Consider the following 17,646-nt stretch of genomic DNA (forward strand, 5'->3'; position numbering starts at 1 on the left):
CCTTCATCCAGGAGTGGACTGAAAAAAGGGCAGAAATTATCATATAACGCTTACCGGTGCATCAGTGATGTACAGGTGAAAAAAAAGGAATGATGCTCATGTGCATTTGCATTACTATACTTAATGTAGTTTGCACAGTGATGTGTTGGTGCAGTCTATTTTCATTACCACTTTTTAAATGGACACTCAAGATGTCATCACGACCAAAGCCATGCTGGCACCACACTTCGCCAACGCTTTCCATTCTTTGCCAGATCCTGCAGCTGCTGTACATCAGCCACGTACGCAGCAAACCTCCAAGATCTGCCTTAACATTATTTATTTTCCCACCATCTGATCTTCGGTTCTTCCCCTTGCTCCCCGGAATTGATACTCACGGGAGCCAGAAACTTCATGCGCACATCTTCTTGGTTCTTTCGGTAAAGTCACGTAGAAGGGAAGTAATAAAATAATAAAAATAAAACATAATAAAATCAAATAATTCTCACGACGTTTCGGCCACAACGCAAGCAGCCGTCTTCAGGTGAAGACGGCTGCTTGCGTTGTAGCGTGACTTTACCGAAAGAACCAAGAAGATGAATCCCTGCAGTCACGAAAGCTTTAAATCGAAATTCATGCGCACACTGACACTGCTGTTTTGGCTGGGCTTTTTTTTATTTGCTGCACATGGAAAAGGTAACGCAGGCTAAAACAGGCGGCGCTTTCAATCCTTAAACTGGACTCAAGCCATCCTCTGGTGTTGTGTCTGTGTCTGAATCCTGATGCGGTGCAGGAGGGGCTCTGGAGCTGAGTGGAACTTTGTCGAAGACCGCTGACCAGTGGAGGGCGTTAAGATGAACCTTTCCGTGTGGATGAAAGCTGAATGAAGGATCCTACCGGGGCAATTGGAGGCAGATGCCCTCCAGCGACGACATGCAATCTTCAGTGACCGAGGAATGCCGAATAGTAACTGAAGATCGACTCATTAGTGACTGAAGAGTATATTCTTTGGGTCTTTTTGTAGAGTCACGTAGATAGGTTTAAAGAAAAGAACAAAAAATAACACAAAACTACGACGTTTCGATCGCAACACAAGCGTTCGTCATCAGGAAGAGGGGGTTAGCTTCTAAAGGTAAACTGTTTATAAAGGTTTGAAATGGGCGTAGCCCAAATGTCAGCAGCCAATGTTAATGTAAGTGGTGGGCAGCGACCACGATGGTAGTGGGTTTTCCCACCAATCAAAGGGCTGCCCAGTAAAAATTTGCATGATAATGTGAGATCGTTGAGAGGCCTCCACGGCGGGCGCCCTGAGGTGGCTATGTTAATACTGGTAGGAACCACCTGGTTCCACCAGCCCACAGGGGATTATTGTGTCCGTCCGTCGTGCATCCAAAAATGGGAGGGGTGGGGCTCGGTGGGGAGGGGCTGGGTGGGGAGGGGAGGGTGGGGAGGGGCTGGGTGGGGAGGGTGGGGCTGGGTGGGGGGTGGGAAGGGTATGGGCTGGGTGGGGAGGGGCTGGTCACCCCGTGGTGCCCTTATAAAACTCAACGTTTCACCTACTCACGCCGGCTTGTGCCCGCCCTCACAGTCGGCCATATTTGCGGAATACACCACGCCGCCGTTGACCCTGGCCATTGACCGAGCAACCCAACGTTCCTACCAGCTCCCTCCGCAGGAATGTGTTTTGAGAGATTAGCATGTTAATGGCAGATCGCAATTCAAAAACCTTGAGCTCAGTGAGCGAGGTTGGCTGTGTTAGGGTTAGAAATTTAACCTGTTAATGTAAAATCAGAGAGCCTAAAATAACAACTAACATCGGAAGGTGGTAGGATGGGAACATCACAGCTAGTTATGACTTAGACTGGTTGATAACGTCCTTCCAATGATTGAAAAGATCTAATGGTTGTGTGGAAACCTTCCCCTGAAGAGTAACCAATAATTACCCTGGGCGTCCAGTTCACTCGAGATAAGCGTGCCAGTGGTCTTCTAATCGTTGCAACCTTGCAATCTACAGTACAACGTTTATAGCGCACATAGCGTCAGTTATGCAAGAAATCATTACATGAGCAGGCTGATAAAACAGCTCGTTGTTACACTTTAGTGGAGTGCGCAGGAGTTGGCATCGACCATTCAGTTAACCCATAACAACACCCGGTGTCTGTCGCAGCAGAGAACCTTCCACGCTCCACGTGGTCTCACTGTGCACCTAGCCTGGCGCAAACTCAGTGATAAACGGCGGTTGTTGCTGTTATTTCAAAGATTTTCAGCGATTGCAAACGTTTTAGTTAATATTGTAGTTAAAATATATATGATTGCAATATGTGACCATGTCTCTTTATGTAAGGCAACGCATTAAGAAACACCTCCCTTTATTTTTTGTTTAAATAACCACAGCAATCTAATTATTAAGATATAAAATGGTTAAACTGCATCAACACATTATAGTAAATTTTAATTAAAAAAAAAACTCCATTAGCTTCCAATAATTAACACACCACACTTAATGGCACATCAGATAATACCAACGAGATTCAAAAGAGGTACACTGTACGTTGCACACAAGCAACTTCCACACATTGTTTGTAAAATTCCAACACAAACTATGTATAAAAAAAACACTTTTAAATGGAGAGCACACTGCAAGACCAAAGGCAATACAAGTGAATGCTTAGCAGAGACCACTGGTGATTAGGCCTTACTGGTGACTCATCGGCCCTTTTCCAGACAAACAGGGTTCCTGTTTCCGACATGGATTTCCCTCCAACTTTGGCAAACCGCGCCTTGGGTTTTGGGCCCATTCTGGCGTTATCAGTTTCCTTTACAGCTTCAAGCGCAATTGCTTATTATTTAAACGTGGAATGTTTAATACTAACAGTCGGTGTTATATATTGTTTTTTTGCCAAATTGCAGAGGGAAAGGACGGTCAGTCACTTTGCTAATGCACACACGAACGCCGACAACACAAAAGGCACACAAACCCGCAAATCAGCAGCAAAGCACCCTCTGCTGGACAGAGGACCCGGTTTTTTTGATTCATGGAACGAAATATATTTTTAACCCGGTTCCCTCAATCCAAAAAAAAAGCCTTCTATTCTCGATAGACTGCCAATTCATTCTTTCTGACAAGGTGTTCATAGCCATAAACTGCCCTGCAGCCCGCAGACCCTACCTCCGCTTGGAAAAATAGAAAAAAATACATAATCTTGCTGCCCTAATCAAAGACGGGGGAGGTGGGGGTGTGCGGTAAAAGAGGTTTTTATTGTTTAAGAAACAAGCAATTAAAGTCTGGCTGTGAGCAATGTGAGCCGTGCTATGTTTGTGGTTTTTTCTTCACCTGAAATGCATAAAGACCTCCCTTTTCACTGCGGCTTGCGAGGCGGGGGAGCAAACATTGACAGCCCTACTCCCGATTACAGCAACACTTTTGATTTTAGCTGCTGCTGCTGTTGCTGCTGCCAGCATGTTTCACAGGGGAGCTCGTGTCAGGAGAGCGTGTAGGGCCCGTGTCGGGCACGCACGGGCACCCTCTGTGCGCCCACAGAAGTCTCCGCAGTCTCTGCTGTGCGCCGTGCCGGAGGGCTGCCGTAGAGCGGCTGCAGGACGTGCCATGGAAATAACACCACACGCGCACGCACACACACACGCACAACACCACCAGTTAATATTATAGATGGTGATGGTGCTGCCCTGCAATTGCTTTGCCTACGCTACTGCCGGTGGAAGGGAGGTCCCACTAGAGGGCAGCTCCCGAGAGCTAATAACTTGGAAATCTAAAGTTAGTACAGGGATGAGCAATGCACTCACACACACAACAAAACTCAGTAATTAGTTGGTTGTGTTGCTCACTAGAGGCACCTATTGATGGCTGGAAGAATTCCAATATTTCTCTAATTATCATAATTAAACTCTTGATTTATTGAAGCATGTTTGTTTTCATAATAGTCCTCGGGTTACTATTAATGTATTGAATTATGTTTGCCCGTCAATTAACTTTTAATTCAGAAACTCATAGTAGCGCAAGGCATGAGCTTCCGTGTACGCTGTGGCTGTGATAAGACTACATCAAGGCTACCCTAACAGCGAGTTTCATTATTAAGTAAGTTGCCCATTCATTCCTCCCTTTGTAAAACAATCTAAATATGGCTGGTACTCTTTACATAACTAATGCCTATATATCTCACATATTCGCCAATATTAAAATGGCATTAAACCAGTCATTGTTTATTACCTCGTCAAAAGCCACACCAATAATGCATCACTGCTATATTTGCGTATGGGATTTTCTTGCGCTAAATTAGGTATCATACACAGGGATTGTGACCAAGTGTGTGGCTGATGCCAATTAACATTATGCACCATAAGGTATTACAAGGCTGACATTTTGGACATTAGTCGCGTCTATACTTAAAACTAGTAAACTAAAAATATATTTTTTCATTTTTGCAGCAACCAAAGCTTACAGCCCGGAGGTTGACTGGTTCACTCACAGGCCAGAATTCTACATTGATTGTAACACCAGTTACCGGCTTTGAATATGTTCTAAACACTGCATAATAACGGCAGTGACTAGTGTCGAGGGAATATGGGAAACTGCACGGTGTTGATTACTTTAGAGGCTCAGGACTGCCCATGTGTTTGGGCTTGAGTGGCACCTGCCTGAGAAAGCCCTCTTACCTTTGTGAGCTCCTCAAGGCTCGAGGTTCGCGCGGAAAACCTTCTGGATCCTGGTTCCCCGAAGTGCGCGGAAGCTCTATCATTGAGGGCTCCGCTGTAAGGCCCCCCGCCGCCAGTCGGTGCGGTCACCTTGAGTTGACGGATTTTGCCGTGGAGGTGGTGGAGGAGGCGCAGGGTTCCAGCGCTGTGCCCCATGCCCGCGTCGCTGCCTCCTACGTCGCCGCTGCCCATGTCGGGCCCCGCCAACCCCATGGCGTCGCCCGGGTCGGCAAGGGCAACTCGAGTCGGCACAGAGGAGGAGCGGTGTCGTCGCGGCAATGCGCTGCATTCCTGCCACAATGCAGAGCCTTAGCGACGAGAGACTACCAATACTTTGGATTCAATATTTGAAAAAAAAATGTCGTGTATATACTGATACAAAAAAATCGCTAGGCACAGGCCCGAGATGGCCAAGCAGACAAACCACAAATGGCAATGTGAGGTAAAGTTGTTTATGTGCTGAATGAGTTGCGCAATACTGTACAATGTTTGCTGTCCGGGAGCTGTCCATTGTGTAATGTTCCTGGTGATTGCTTCGCCTGCGTACACAAAACATGGCGTCAATAACAACATGACAATGAAGAAATTGAGGACATGCAAAAACAAAAGCCTCCACTCACAAATACAGAAAGTAGTGTCAATGCTATTATTAAATCTGACACAGCGCAGATTTTCGGGTTTGCCCTCTGATGCATTTTCAGGGTCCGTACCACGTGTCGTCTGGTACGACGTTTCTCTTTACGTGCTGAAAACCGAAAAAGCTCAGAAACACAAAAACCTACCAGCATGTGGAGCGCAAACGTCGGACACGAATGCCACACAACAGAACCCTTGAATTCTATATTTGAAGCTTTCGTGACTGCAAGGATTCATACTCTTAGTTCTTTCGGTAAAGTCACGTAGGTAAAAAAATAAATTAAAATTAAAATAAAACAATAAAAATCACGACGTTTCGGAGGCAACACAAGTCTCCGTCATCAGGTGGGACCGTCACAACTGATGCAGCTAATCTGGCTGTGACGGTCCCACCTGATGACGGAGACTTGTGTTGCCTCCGAAACGTCGTGATTTTTATTGTTTTTTTTATTTCATTTTTTACCTACGTGACTTTACCGAAAGAACTAAGAGTAAGAACCCTTGAAATTACACTGAGCGTCATTCAACCCGAAATGTCGCGCGCCACTGCTGTGCTCGTGCGTGTACCGCAGCAGCTCCACGTGCAGCTCCTCCTGGAACTTGCGCGCCAGCTTGCCAGCCGTGCTTTCTTTCCACTGACGCATCCCGCACTGGACAGCGCGCAGCTCGCCGTCTTTCTCGCGCATCTGCTCTCGCAGCTGGCGCACCTCGTTCTGGAGCTCACGTGAGCCGCCCTGGCCGTTTTCACCATCGCGCTCGAGGCCCTCCATGGAAAAAGCCTCAAGGTCGAAGCCGTCACGTCGTTGGCTGCATGGGTGCCCGGCGCTGCCGCTGTTCTGCCGAGCCGCGTACTTTGGTGGAGCGCCTCGCCAGCTCAGATCGCGCTGTTGATGTGAGCCCTGGATGCTGGAAATCTTGAGAATGTGCAGCTCTTCGTTGTGATCCTAATGAACAATAGCAGCAGTTATGAACAATGCTGCGTTGAGAAAATAACACGAAAACACAGCACAATACGTGAAACAATATCATTACTATTTTTAGACGATGTTTTCAGTTCAAAATCCCTTATATGACATGGCCGTATAGATATGCTTTAAGGTACATTGAATTTTAAATGCCGTGTTGGGCAAAACCGGTTTAGACAAATAATGGACCTTATGGGAAAAATAGGGTTGTGTTCCTGGGTCCAAAATTACCACCCCCCTCACTCTTTATTTAAGGTCTGTTTAGCTGAAACACGTGTTGGATAAGTTTCGCTGGGCAAGGTTTTCCCGTAATATGAAGCCAAAATTCGTCATAAAGGTTTTATTTCTTGCTCAAATGAGCATTGAGGCAGTGCTCATCTCCTGTTTACAGTTCACAGCTCTGAACCAGCGGTGCAAATTCCACATTCCTATGGCAGGGCTAATCTATCCAAAGGACAATCGCTGTTGGGTTGAATCAACCCCCAAGCAGGATTTGGCCTCGCAAAACTTCTGCCGCTGAGACACCCCGCCCGGTGATTTCTTGAGGACGGCACCTGAATCAACCTCTCCTTGACCTCCTCCACGGCGGCTGCCTTTTCCCGCTCCAGTCGCTCCCTCAACTCATTCAGCTCCTTCTCCTGATGGAGGGATGGGGCCGCGGGGTTCACATTTACTTGAAGGGCATCTCAAGATCCAACACAAACACACTGAATCCAAAAACCCCGCTGCCTCCATCTCACCCCACTAAAGCCAGCGTGAGACTTTGTTTACTCTGCTTGGTGCCATAGAACGAACCGTGTGTTCAATACATGCTGCAACCACTGAAATACCCACGGAAGAAGATCGTCCAGCACTGCACACTGCGGGGTCCTTGTAAATAAAAACAATTTTTTTTACAGTGCGGTGTTCATAATGCGGTTTCAGCTTAAATAACCTGGAGTTTAGCAGACTTTAAGGAATCGCTTTCAGGATTGGATTCGGCCTTGAAATAAATTACATTCACCGAATTCTGAGAATTCAACCTGACCTTGGCTTCACGTTAATAGGTAAAGGTGCAGCCCTGCGATCTGCTTTGCTCACGCCACTGCTGGCAGAAGGGCCCCCACGAGAGGTGGCAGCTGTAAAGGGCACCTCCAGACGGTATCTTTCCACGCTGGCCAATCTTGGAAAAAGTGGCAGGAACCACACTTCACCCCATGGTATCATTGTTTCGTGCAGAGAGATCTATTTACCATTCTTCACTTGAAATGAACAGAGAAAGACGAATTACCGGTAATAAATAATAATCTGATTGAAAATGCCGAAAAAGGTACAATGCTGGAGTCCACCCATATTAAACATCACTCTTCTCTGTCACCAATATTAATATAACAGCGTATTCTACGTGTGCATGACTTCATTATATGAACATTAGTTTCATCCTCTCTTTCTCAAGGGAAATGTAAAAAGTTAATACCGCACCACAAATGCAAACGGCACCCCCCCCCCCCCAACCGTGTGCTCCCCTCCCACCCCGTTCATGCATGAACGTTTAGCACGGTCGGGTGGCTACGTATGGTGCGAAAGAAGTTCAACATACACGTGCGTGCACGAGCTCTCACGAGCGGCCCGGCGATGGCGGAGGCGCGGAAGAGTGTTGCGGCACGGCGGCTCCCGTGAGGCCGTCTCACCTTGGCGACTTGCAGCTGCTGCGCCTGCCGCGTGCGGTCGCTCAGCTGCTGCTGCAGGTGCAGCACGTGGTGCCGCAGGTCGTCCCCCACCTCGCGCAGGCCCTGCAGCGCCTGGCTCGCGGGCAGCCGCGCCCCGCTGGCCCCCAGCAAACACACATGGCAAAGGCCCCGACGTAATTCAAGCTGAAGGGGACCGCTCGGGGCAAGTGCTGTTCGCGATTAGCGGCACATGTGAAGGCCGGCACGGCCCACGATGGGGGTGGGTGGGCAGCGCCACGCCCCCGGCCGCCTTTGTACCCCCCCAGCGGCGATGTTTTACACACCGTATTTAAGGCTGAGTCGACCTAGGGAGTGGGGGGCCCAGGACCGATTCAGATAATCGTCACTGGACAAGCACACGCGCTCTGCGGATGGAGCATTCCATTCTTGAGCATGGCAATATGCATGCTCACAATCTAAATGCCAATGTCGTGGTCTGCTGACCCATGATGAGATAGGTTCAGAAGAGAGTGTGTGTATCTTCTTGGTTCTTTCGGTAAAGTCACGTAGAAGGAAAGTAATAAAATAATAAAAATAAAACAATAAAATAATTCTCACGACGTTTCGGCCACAACGCAAGCAGCCGTCCTCAGGTGAAAACCAGGTCTGTCGGGGAGACAGCGTCTGAATGAATGACGCCGTCTCCCCGACAGACCTGGTTTTCACCTGAGGACGGCTGCTTGCGTTGTGGCCGAAACGTCGTGAGAATTATTTTATTATGTTTTATTTTTATTATTTTATTACTTCCCTTCTACGTGACTTTACCTAAAGAACCAAGAAGATGAATCCCTGCAGTCACGAAAGCTTTAAATAGAGTGTGTGTAGTTTTGCTATTCCTCCTCCGTTGAAGGAGTGCAGACTAAGCATTGCCCGGGTGTCGATGATAAAAGTAAAAAAAATGTGGGTATTTCCACATCAACGTATGCGGGTCATTTTCACTTTTCCGTTATCTTAATCTGTTCTAGCCTTACCAATCCCAGCAGTTGTATACCTGTGCGTGGCTTTGGCAGGGCTCCTGGGAACGCTCTTGCTGCCTGTGCTCTCTATCAGCTCTTGAATCTTCTCGATCTCAGAAGCGAGCTCGGTCGCCAGACTTTGATCCTGCCGCTCAGCCTGCTCGCTCATCTCGCTCTGCCTCTCAGCAAGCTCGGAGCTCAGCGCACGCAGCTCTGCTCCCAGCCTCTGGCTCTCCGTCTCTCCCTCGCGAAGTTCCATCTGCAAACGCAGCCTCTCACTCTCTCCGTTTTTGAGCTCCTGTCTCATCCTCTGCACCTCCTGGTGACCCGAGTGCAGGCTTTCCTCCCACGTCTGTTTCTCAATCTCCCTCTGGCGAAGCTCTTTCTCTTGCCTCAGCAAGGCGATCTCCTTTTGGTGAAGCTCCATCTCGAGCCTCTGCCTCTCCGTGTCTCGCTCGCGCAGATCCTTCTGCATCCTCTGCATCTCCAGGCCGGATGCCTGCAGGTCCGCCATCGTCTTCTGACACTCTCTGTCTCTCTCGTTGAGTTCCTCCTCCATTCTCTGCGCGCCAAGCACCTTGTCGTTGAGCCTCTTCTCCAGCCTCTGGTTTTTCGCCTGCGCTTCCTGCAGCTCCGCCACGAGCCTCTGCCGCTCCTCGTCCCCCACCTTCTCCTTCGCCGACGCCTCCGCGCTCAGCGCGCGCAGCTCCTTCTCCGCTCTGTGCAGCTCCGAGTCTCTCGCGTGGATCCTCTTCTCCAGCTGGAGCTTCTCGCCGTCCCATTCCCTCTCCGCCTGCCGCTTGCTCTGCTCCGCAGCCTGCAGCTCGTCTTGCGCCCACTGCTGCTTCGCGATCGTCTCCTGGAGGTCTCTCAGGAGGCGATGCTTCTCGGCCTGGACTTCCTTCTGCAGCCTCTTCCTCGCTGCCTGCGCGGCGAGCAGCTCCTGCTCCAACGCCGCCCCCTTGGCTGTGAGCTTTTCGACTTCGCGCTCCTTCTCCTGTGCGCGAGTTCACAACGACGACGACAACAACAATGACAAAAACAATCCACAATGTTTGCCTTTCATAGACTGTTGGCGCAAGTGTTGATAGTGAGCACCTACTGAGGGGCTGTCGTGGCCTCACCACCACCGGCCCACCTTTTACTGGTAGGAACCTCCTGGTTACACCAGCCCACAGGGGATTATTGTGTCCGTCCGTCCGTCGTGCAGGGAGGGGCTGGGTGGGGAGGGAGAGGCTGGGTGGGGAGGGGAGGGTGGAGAGGGGCTGGGTGGGGAGGGGCTGGGAGGGGAGGGTGGGGATGGGCTGGGTGGGGAGGGTGGGGCTGGGTGGGGGGTGGGAGAGGTGGGGCTGGGTGGGGAGGGGCTGGTCACCCCGTGGTGCCCTTATAAAACTCAACGTTTAACCTACTCACGCCGGCTTGTGCCCGCCCTCACAGTCTGGCATATTTGCGGAATACACCACGCCGCCGTTGACCCTGGCTATTGAGCGAGCAACCCAACGTTCCTACCGTCTCCCTCCGCAGGAATGTGTTTCTCCCAACTGCAGATGTTCACGCACGACATCACCAGTGCTCACTTGACGTTAAGATTACCTAGGGAAGGCCCACGACCCATTCAGACGCCACTCGTCACTGATATTAGGCTTGAGGCTCGGTGAGGCTTTCTTGGTTAAATAAAAAAAAAAATTCAAGAGACAGTGTAGGAAGCTGAAGTCGAGTGTGGAGTGGAGCGTTAAAGTGTGGTGTTGAGCCGTGTGGCTTTAACGCAATGCACAGTGAACCCTGTGACCTGAGTTCAATTCTTGGCCACGGCTAACATCAGTTTTGCCCCCACCCCACCCCTACTTTACCAACCCGCACTGACCAGCGTGGTGAAGTATGGTCAAACAACCCACACGGCGCGGGGAGGAGGCTGTGCATGCAGTGAAGTGTACACATTGCGTCCACCGTTTGACGCATGCCACCGGGCGACGGAGACGCGCGTCCGTGCGTGCGGGAGATCTCACGGCCTGCAGGTGTGCGCGCAGGGCCTGCAGGGCCTCTTGCTGCTCGTGCCGGAACGACTGCTCCACGGCGCACACAGCCGCCAGCCGCTCGGCCTGCAACTGCCGCGCCTGGGTCCGCAGCTCCTCCACCTCCTGCCGGAACACACCACCGTGAGCGCCCACGCCACGGTACGTGTGACGGGTCTTACCAAGGGCGGCGCCTTGTATGTACGTTGAACTTCTTTCGCACCGTACGTAGCCAACCGTGCTAATCGGAGGTGTTTGGGGGAAGGGCAACAAACTGAACACAAAAAGCAGTTCGGAAAGAAATCAGTTTTACGATCTACATTCAAAAGTGCAACGCTCCGGTGGAGGAGCATCTCGGGAAGATGTTCGTGCACTTCACGGGCTCACTGTTTGTTAGCCAGGACAGGCCAGGCCCGTGACCGGCAAGGATGGGCAGTATCTAAGTGACACGTGATGAAAATATGTAGCATCGTTACATTTGTAATCTATAAAATAAAAGGGAAATTTGTAAATATGTTTGTCTGTTCGAAATATTTAGCATACTTCCCAACATGCAAGAAACTTCAAATTTGGTATGTGGGTAGCTTCCAGACTGTACACAATGCAAAAAGTAGGGAAAAAAATACTATTGTATTTTGGGGGGGGGGGCGGGCGCAATCATGGATATATTTTGCACGGCAAGTGAGCGGTGACGTCACATCTTGTGATGTCACCCGCATGCGGCAGCGTCACGCAGTGTGCCTGCTGATGTCACGCATCCCCCCCACCCTCCGCGTAGGCCGCGTATTAATCCAAAACAAGAATCCAAGTCTCGGGCGAAGCCGGGTAGTAAAGCTAGTTGGTATATAAATTACACGAATGTGTGTCTATATTTTATCCACCTCTGGACTGAATGAATCCTTTGTAAGAACGGTGAACTTTCTATTCTAGCATGGAATTCAAACTTGTGTACTCATATTGTTTTACAACAGAGTCAAATTTGAATTACGTTATTTATTTAGCCCTTTAGGTGATCGCTTTATAACAATTCAAATACGAGCCAGCCAGGGGCGGCCCTAGACTAGGTGCCAGCAACCGGTGCCCCCGAGGGTGAACCACGCAATCGGCACCCCCACCCCCCAAACCGCGCGGGCAGATCTAGGCTGAGGTTTCTGGTAAACTGGGAAACATGTCGCCCCTATTTTCCGTTTAATGTTTTTTCAAGCGGATTTCTTTAAGCAGAGGCATACTTAGTCGTTTTTTACACCCATCTGTCTGTCTAACCAATGTTTGTGAGATCAGATAAAATAGAGACGCAACAATTTATGAATAGATTTGTGCGCGCCAGCTAGACGATATTTTAGACCGACTTACGGTGTTTATTTCTGCAGTAAATAAAACATTTGACATTAATACATTCTCAGAAATGTTGAGAAATTAATTCAAATTCATATTCCCTCTGTACGCGCACGGGAATTGAAATAATAACATCTTCGTTATTTTATTTCAATTTTTTTATTTTTATTGTTTTCCTCTAATTTGGCGCCCCACTTAACTTGGGGCCCTAGGTGACCGCCTAGTTCGCCTATATCGACGGGCTGCCCCTGTAGCCAGCACTTGTGGATTCGAGATCATGAGTTTTTAATCAGACCTTCATTACATTATTTATAAAAACAATATAATCTGTATTTAAAAACCACCAACTTGTGACCAGGTCTCTTGAAGATAGAGGCAGCCAAAAATGTAAAAAAAATTAACCCGTAAAAACAAAGTTTTTCACTATAAATCCTTTATATGCGTGGCGGTTAGAGTCCTCTCGTCCTCTGGCTTGAGATGGCTGCCACCTATGGGTCAGATGATTGCCTGCCACCATTAAGCAATTGGTAATTAAATATCAAAATTTTTTTCCTAAAAAGTGTACAAATTTGGAAACATTTTTTCACGAAAATTAATTGTCACGCACAACGAGTCTGTGTGCAAAATGTCAGCTCGATTGGATCACGGGAAGTCGGTTAAAAAACGACCGAAAGATTTGCACGGTCGTAAGCGCGCAAGCGCGCAAGCAAGTGAGCTTAATATAAAGGATTTAATGAGTTGCAGCTGTACACATATCAGCGCCCGAAGGGAAGAAAGCTAACGGATGCCCAACCTGCGTCAGCTGCGAAGTCACCTCCCGCAATCCACGCGTCGCCTGTCGCTCAGACTCCAGGTCCAATGCGAGGGCTCGGACAGCCATCGCCCCTTCCTCCTGCCGCGCGACCCGCTCCCGTTGCCGCTCCATCTCCCAAGTGGTACGCTCCGTGCCAACCACTCGCTGCGCCTGCACGGCATGGTGGTGCCCGTGGGTGCACGTTGACCTGGCCGTCCACTCACGAGCCGGAGCCTCTCTGCCCACAATTATCTAGTCCCGCAATTCTCAAGTCCCACAATACCCTAGTCCCACAATTCTCTTGTCCCACAATCCCCTAGTCCCACAGTTTGCTAACCCCACAATTATCTAGTCCCACAATCCCCTAGTCCCACAGATTGCTAACCCCACAATTCTCTTGTCCCACAATCCCCTAGTCCCACAGTTTGCTAACCCCACAATTCTCTAGTCCCACAATTCTCTAGTCCCACAATTCTCTAGTCCCACAATACCCTACTCCCACAATCCCCTAGTCCCACAGATTGCTAACCCCACAATTATCTCGGTCCACAATACCCTCGTCCCATAATTCTCTGTTCTAACAACTTTTTTTACACCAACAACGCAACTGTAAAACTAACCTTGGGTCTCACTTGCAAAAGAGATGTTAATGTTTTAGCTCAAAAGTTAGTGAACTCTACCCACAATCCCTTAACAAGTGTAATCCATCCTGGGACGGTGAATTCATTTTCATGTACGTGTCAAACCACGGACTTATTCCACAAATTAAGCCACATTTTCAAAATAAACTGTAGATAGTACCTTCGAAACGGCACCCTGTACACCATATATATATCAGTAGGATGATGCTGATATTTTGATGGTGAGGTTGCCAAATTTGTGAAAATGCGTTAATTACTCAAGGCCTCACCATCTCAGTGGCTTCCTCTCTGAGCCGAGCACTCAGTTTGAGGGCAGCAGCCTCTTGCTCCCTGAGGGCAGCCCGCAGCTGGCACACCTCCTCCTCCCTCGCCTGAAACCAAAAAAAAAGTCAACGCGTGGGCTCGGATTACTCACAAACACCATCAGAGAAAAATAAACTCTGCTGACACATCTGGGGCAGCGATGGTTCAGCGCACGGCACCGTTGAACCCAGTGACTCCAAGTTTGATTCACAGTCATTGGGGAGTGGTGATAACCTGAAACGGATGCTGGGAATATGGATGCTTAATTTGCAACCCAATTTGTCGAGGTACCGTACGTATGAACTTCTTTCGCGCCGTACGTCGCCAACCGTGCTTATCAGAGGTGCGGGGGAAGGACAAGAAACTGAACACAAAGGGCAGTCCTCAAGAAATGAGTTTTCAATCTATATTTAAAAGTGCATTGTTCCAGTGGCTTCTTAATATCGTACGAGCGTTCCAGACGGCCGCAGAAGCGCATCTGAAAGCGCGCGATGCAGCAATCGTCGTTGTTCGATGGCTAGCCAAAAGCCTCTGCTGCGAGAATGACTGGATTCCGCGTGATGGTTTATGCTCCTGAACGAGCGCAGCCGGGCATTGCGGTTGTATGTGCGTATGTTGAACTTCTTTTGCACCATACGTGCTAATCGGAGGTGAGGTTCATTTGTGGCAAGCACTTTGAGCGTAACGAGCTGCATTGGTCAGATTCTGCAGCGCCTGTCACGTGCATCACGGCACGGCTGTTGCTCGACACCTCGCAGGTGCATTGCAACCGCGGCGGCTCGCAGCACGCGGCGGCTACGCGCGGGGCCGCGTCCGTGTGCCCACCTTCACGGTTTGCGCGTAGTGCGCGAGCTCTGCCGTGTGGCGATCGGCGAGATCCGCCAGCGCTCGGCTCCTCTCCTCCTCCAGCCGCTCTGACAGCTGACGGGGGCGGGGAGGGGGGGGGCATTGGGGCAGAGTTGACGATCATCGTGCGACCGCCACTCGGGCAACCTCGCAAGCTTTGCTCAAAAGACACAACGGTCAGCACAACGGCCCATGAAGGAACGAGGCAGCTAACAGGGACGAGCCTTGGATGCTTCTGCTGCCACTCTTTGGATGATCTGCGATAGGTTGGTTTAGTCTGGACGGTGGGGCCTTTGGCAAATGCAGTGATTTATTTTGGAAAGGGTAAAAAATTTCATTCAATTTAGTGCATAAACGCTTGAGAGGTGATGCAATGAATTTAAATCCAAAAACGCGAAATAAAATCCGAAAGTGTCTGCCTGAAAATCCGACATCATCCCTGTAATGATAAAAATATGACTGTATAGATGAATTACTCCATGTGCAGAAAACTCAAAACAAACCACGGCAAATAAAAGGCTCAGAGTTAGAGCCACTGGATGGGCACAGGTAAAGCACCAATGTGGTCCTGCAAAGTAGCCATGCGGCTGTAAAGCACAGAGCAGGGCTTTCGAAGCTGAATTGTAATGTATTTGCTGGTGGAGACGAGAGCTAATAAGAGCCTCATACGCAGGATATCCCACACGCCTGGATGCGATTCAGCCATCTGAAATAGAATCGCCGCGCTGAGCTGTTGTACGATTGGCCGCAAGCTGATTCCACATGAAAGGAAGCTAAGAGTGCCAATTACTGACGGATCACGACTGCGTCTGTGTGAGAAAGAACCACCTGCTCCAGCTCCTCGGTTTTCAGCCTCACGAGTTCATCTCTGTGCTTCTTCAGAGCTCCGTCCTGCAAACAGGAAAAAATTCAAGACAACTTTAATAACCTCGACGCAGACGATGCATTTTTTTCATGGCTTGCTCACGTTTTTACTTGTCGACTGTGTTCATTTGCACGACAAAAAATAACCACCCACACCAAATGTCACCCTGTTCAACACGTAGGATTTTGCGACCAATATTATTCGTAGCAGAGCTTTTGTTCGTTAGATCGCGTAAATACGTGTCGTTAAACCCACCACCACCCGACACGGCCACTTAGTAAGGCTTGTCACGTAAACAAAACGTGGCAATTCATTCGAGTACAGTACTCGCAATGTAAATGTTGTGGCTTTTTACTTGTTACGATGTGAAATTACGCAGCGAAAATAATCCCCGACGAAACGTTTGCGTTACACCTCCACCTGACCGAACAGAAACGGTCCGCCTGCTGTCCTGTTTCCACCTTGTGTGGCCATCGAAGCGTCGCGATCGATGACTTATTTTGTCTCTCTACGTGACTTCACCGACACAACCAAAGAGGATAGAGAGACGTCAATCTCCCGCAGAATAACGCGCCCTCACCTTCTCCAGGGCGAGGCTCTCCACGGTGCCAGCGAGGCGCCTCACCTCGTCCTCCCTCAACCGCTCCATCTCCCTCGCGTGCGCCGCTCGCGCCCTGCCCAGCTCCCTCTCCCTCTCCTCCAGCTCCCTCTCCTGTTGGACGCGCATCATCGTCAGCTCAGCCTGCAGGCGAGCCAGGACAGCGTCCTTGTCCCTCGACTCCTCCGACACCCTCTTCACCTCCGCTTCCGCCCATCTCCGCGCCGCGGCGGTCTCCCTCCCCTGCTGCAGCTGCGAGCGCCCGAGCTCCTCCGCCTTCGCCTGCAGCTCCGTCCTCTTGCCCTGCAGCTCCGCCTCCTTCTCCTGGAGCACCGCTCCCCTGTCTTGTAGCTCCACGCCCAACACCTTGTTCTCGTCTCTCAGCGCGCCGAGCTCTGCTCTCAACCTGCTCTGCTCCTCTTTGGCTCTCGCCAGCTCCACCTCGAGCCGGGCGTGATCTTCCCTCTGTGCCCTGAGGTTCTCTCCCTTCGCTCTAATCTCCACCTCCAGCCTTGTTTGCTCCTCTCTCTGGGCCCTCAGCTCTTTGCCTTTGGAATCGAGCTCTGCCTCCAAGCGCAGCGCGCGCTCCTTGCTCTGCGTGGAGGCCAGCAGCCGCTCTGCGAGCACGCTCTCCAGCGCAGTCTCCCTCCGGCTCCTCCCCAGCCGCTCCACGTCTCGCTCCTGGCCAGGAGACCTGTCCTGCTCAGTGAACATCACCAAACACCACCGCTGTAACGTCGTCGTCGTCGTCGTCGTTGTCATTTTTGTCGTAACGACGGTGACGGTCGTTAGATTTTTTGCTACCAATCAAGAGCATCATTATCATCATCATGTTCAAATCACCATGAACACCAACAACCACATCTCCATGCTGGAGAATATGCATGTCGGGATAACGTGTGCACACCATGCGGAAAACCCAGCGAACACGCCAACGTTGGCCCAACGTTGGCGTGCACCTGGAACCGCTGGGGCAACGTTGACCCAACGTTCCACGTTTACTGGGAACACACAACGTGCACCCGACAGGAGGGTGTTGCGTCCGTGCCACCGGAGCGTGCGCCTCCATTACCCTGGCGGCGACGGTGCCGGGGGCAGCCGCTGGTAGCGCATGCGGGAGGCGCGGCGGGGCGCGCGTCTGTGCGCTTCTGTTTGCTGGAGTCGTCCGAGCTGGGTCTACACGCGTCGGCGCTGCTGCTGCTGCTGCTGCTTCTTGCCGGCCGACCAGACCTGACCTGCTGGACACACACAGAAGCTCCGTTTATAACGACAGCACGCGGTGCTTATATTCATCA

General features: G+C 50.3%; 1 protein-coding gene across 7 annotated transcripts in view; it reads right to left on the minus strand.

Annotated features, from left to right (window-relative positions):
* Positions 1 to 1,731: 1,731 nt before the first annotated feature.
* Positions 1,732 to 17,646, minus strand: part of LOC144933079 (uncharacterized) — a 37,145-nt gene continuing 21,230 nt past the window's right edge. For 2 of the 7 annotated variants that reach the window (XM_078857586.1, XM_078857588.1), the window contains exons 10-23: positions 17,424 to 17,589; positions 16,334 to 17,050; positions 15,717 to 15,779; positions 14,868 to 14,963; positions 14,009 to 14,110; positions 13,099 to 13,269; positions 10,965 to 11,096; positions 8,994 to 9,955; positions 7,964 to 8,099; positions 6,848 to 6,931; positions 5,896 to 6,272; positions 5,177 to 5,231; positions 4,654 to 4,983; positions 1,732 to 3,572 (exon numbers count right to left, since the gene is read on the minus strand). In XM_078857586.1, the coding sequence (XP_078713712.1) occupies positions 3,462 to 3,572; positions 4,654 to 4,983; positions 5,177 to 5,231; positions 5,896 to 6,272; positions 6,848 to 6,931; positions 7,964 to 8,099; positions 8,994 to 9,955; positions 10,965 to 11,096; positions 13,099 to 13,269; positions 14,009 to 14,110; positions 14,868 to 14,963; positions 15,717 to 15,779; positions 16,334 to 17,050; positions 17,424 to 17,589 (3,502 nt within the window). In that variant the 3' untranslated portion in view covers positions 1,732 to 3,461. The remainder of the gene's footprint in view (positions 3,573 to 4,653; positions 4,984 to 5,176; positions 5,232 to 5,895; positions 6,273 to 6,847; positions 6,932 to 7,963; positions 8,100 to 8,993; positions 9,956 to 10,964; positions 11,097 to 13,098; positions 13,270 to 14,008; positions 14,111 to 14,867; positions 14,964 to 15,716; positions 15,780 to 16,333; positions 17,051 to 17,423; positions 17,590 to 17,646) is intronic. The other 5 variants (XM_078857587.1, XM_078857590.1, XM_078857591.1 and 2 more) reach the window with 5 other exon arrangements.

This window comes from Lampetra fluviatilis, chromosome 6, assembly GCF_964198595.1.
Source record: "Lampetra fluviatilis chromosome 6, kcLamFluv1.1, whole genome shotgun sequence".
Lineage (NCBI taxonomy): Eukaryota > Metazoa > Chordata > Hyperoartia > Petromyzontiformes > Petromyzontidae > Lampetra > Lampetra fluviatilis.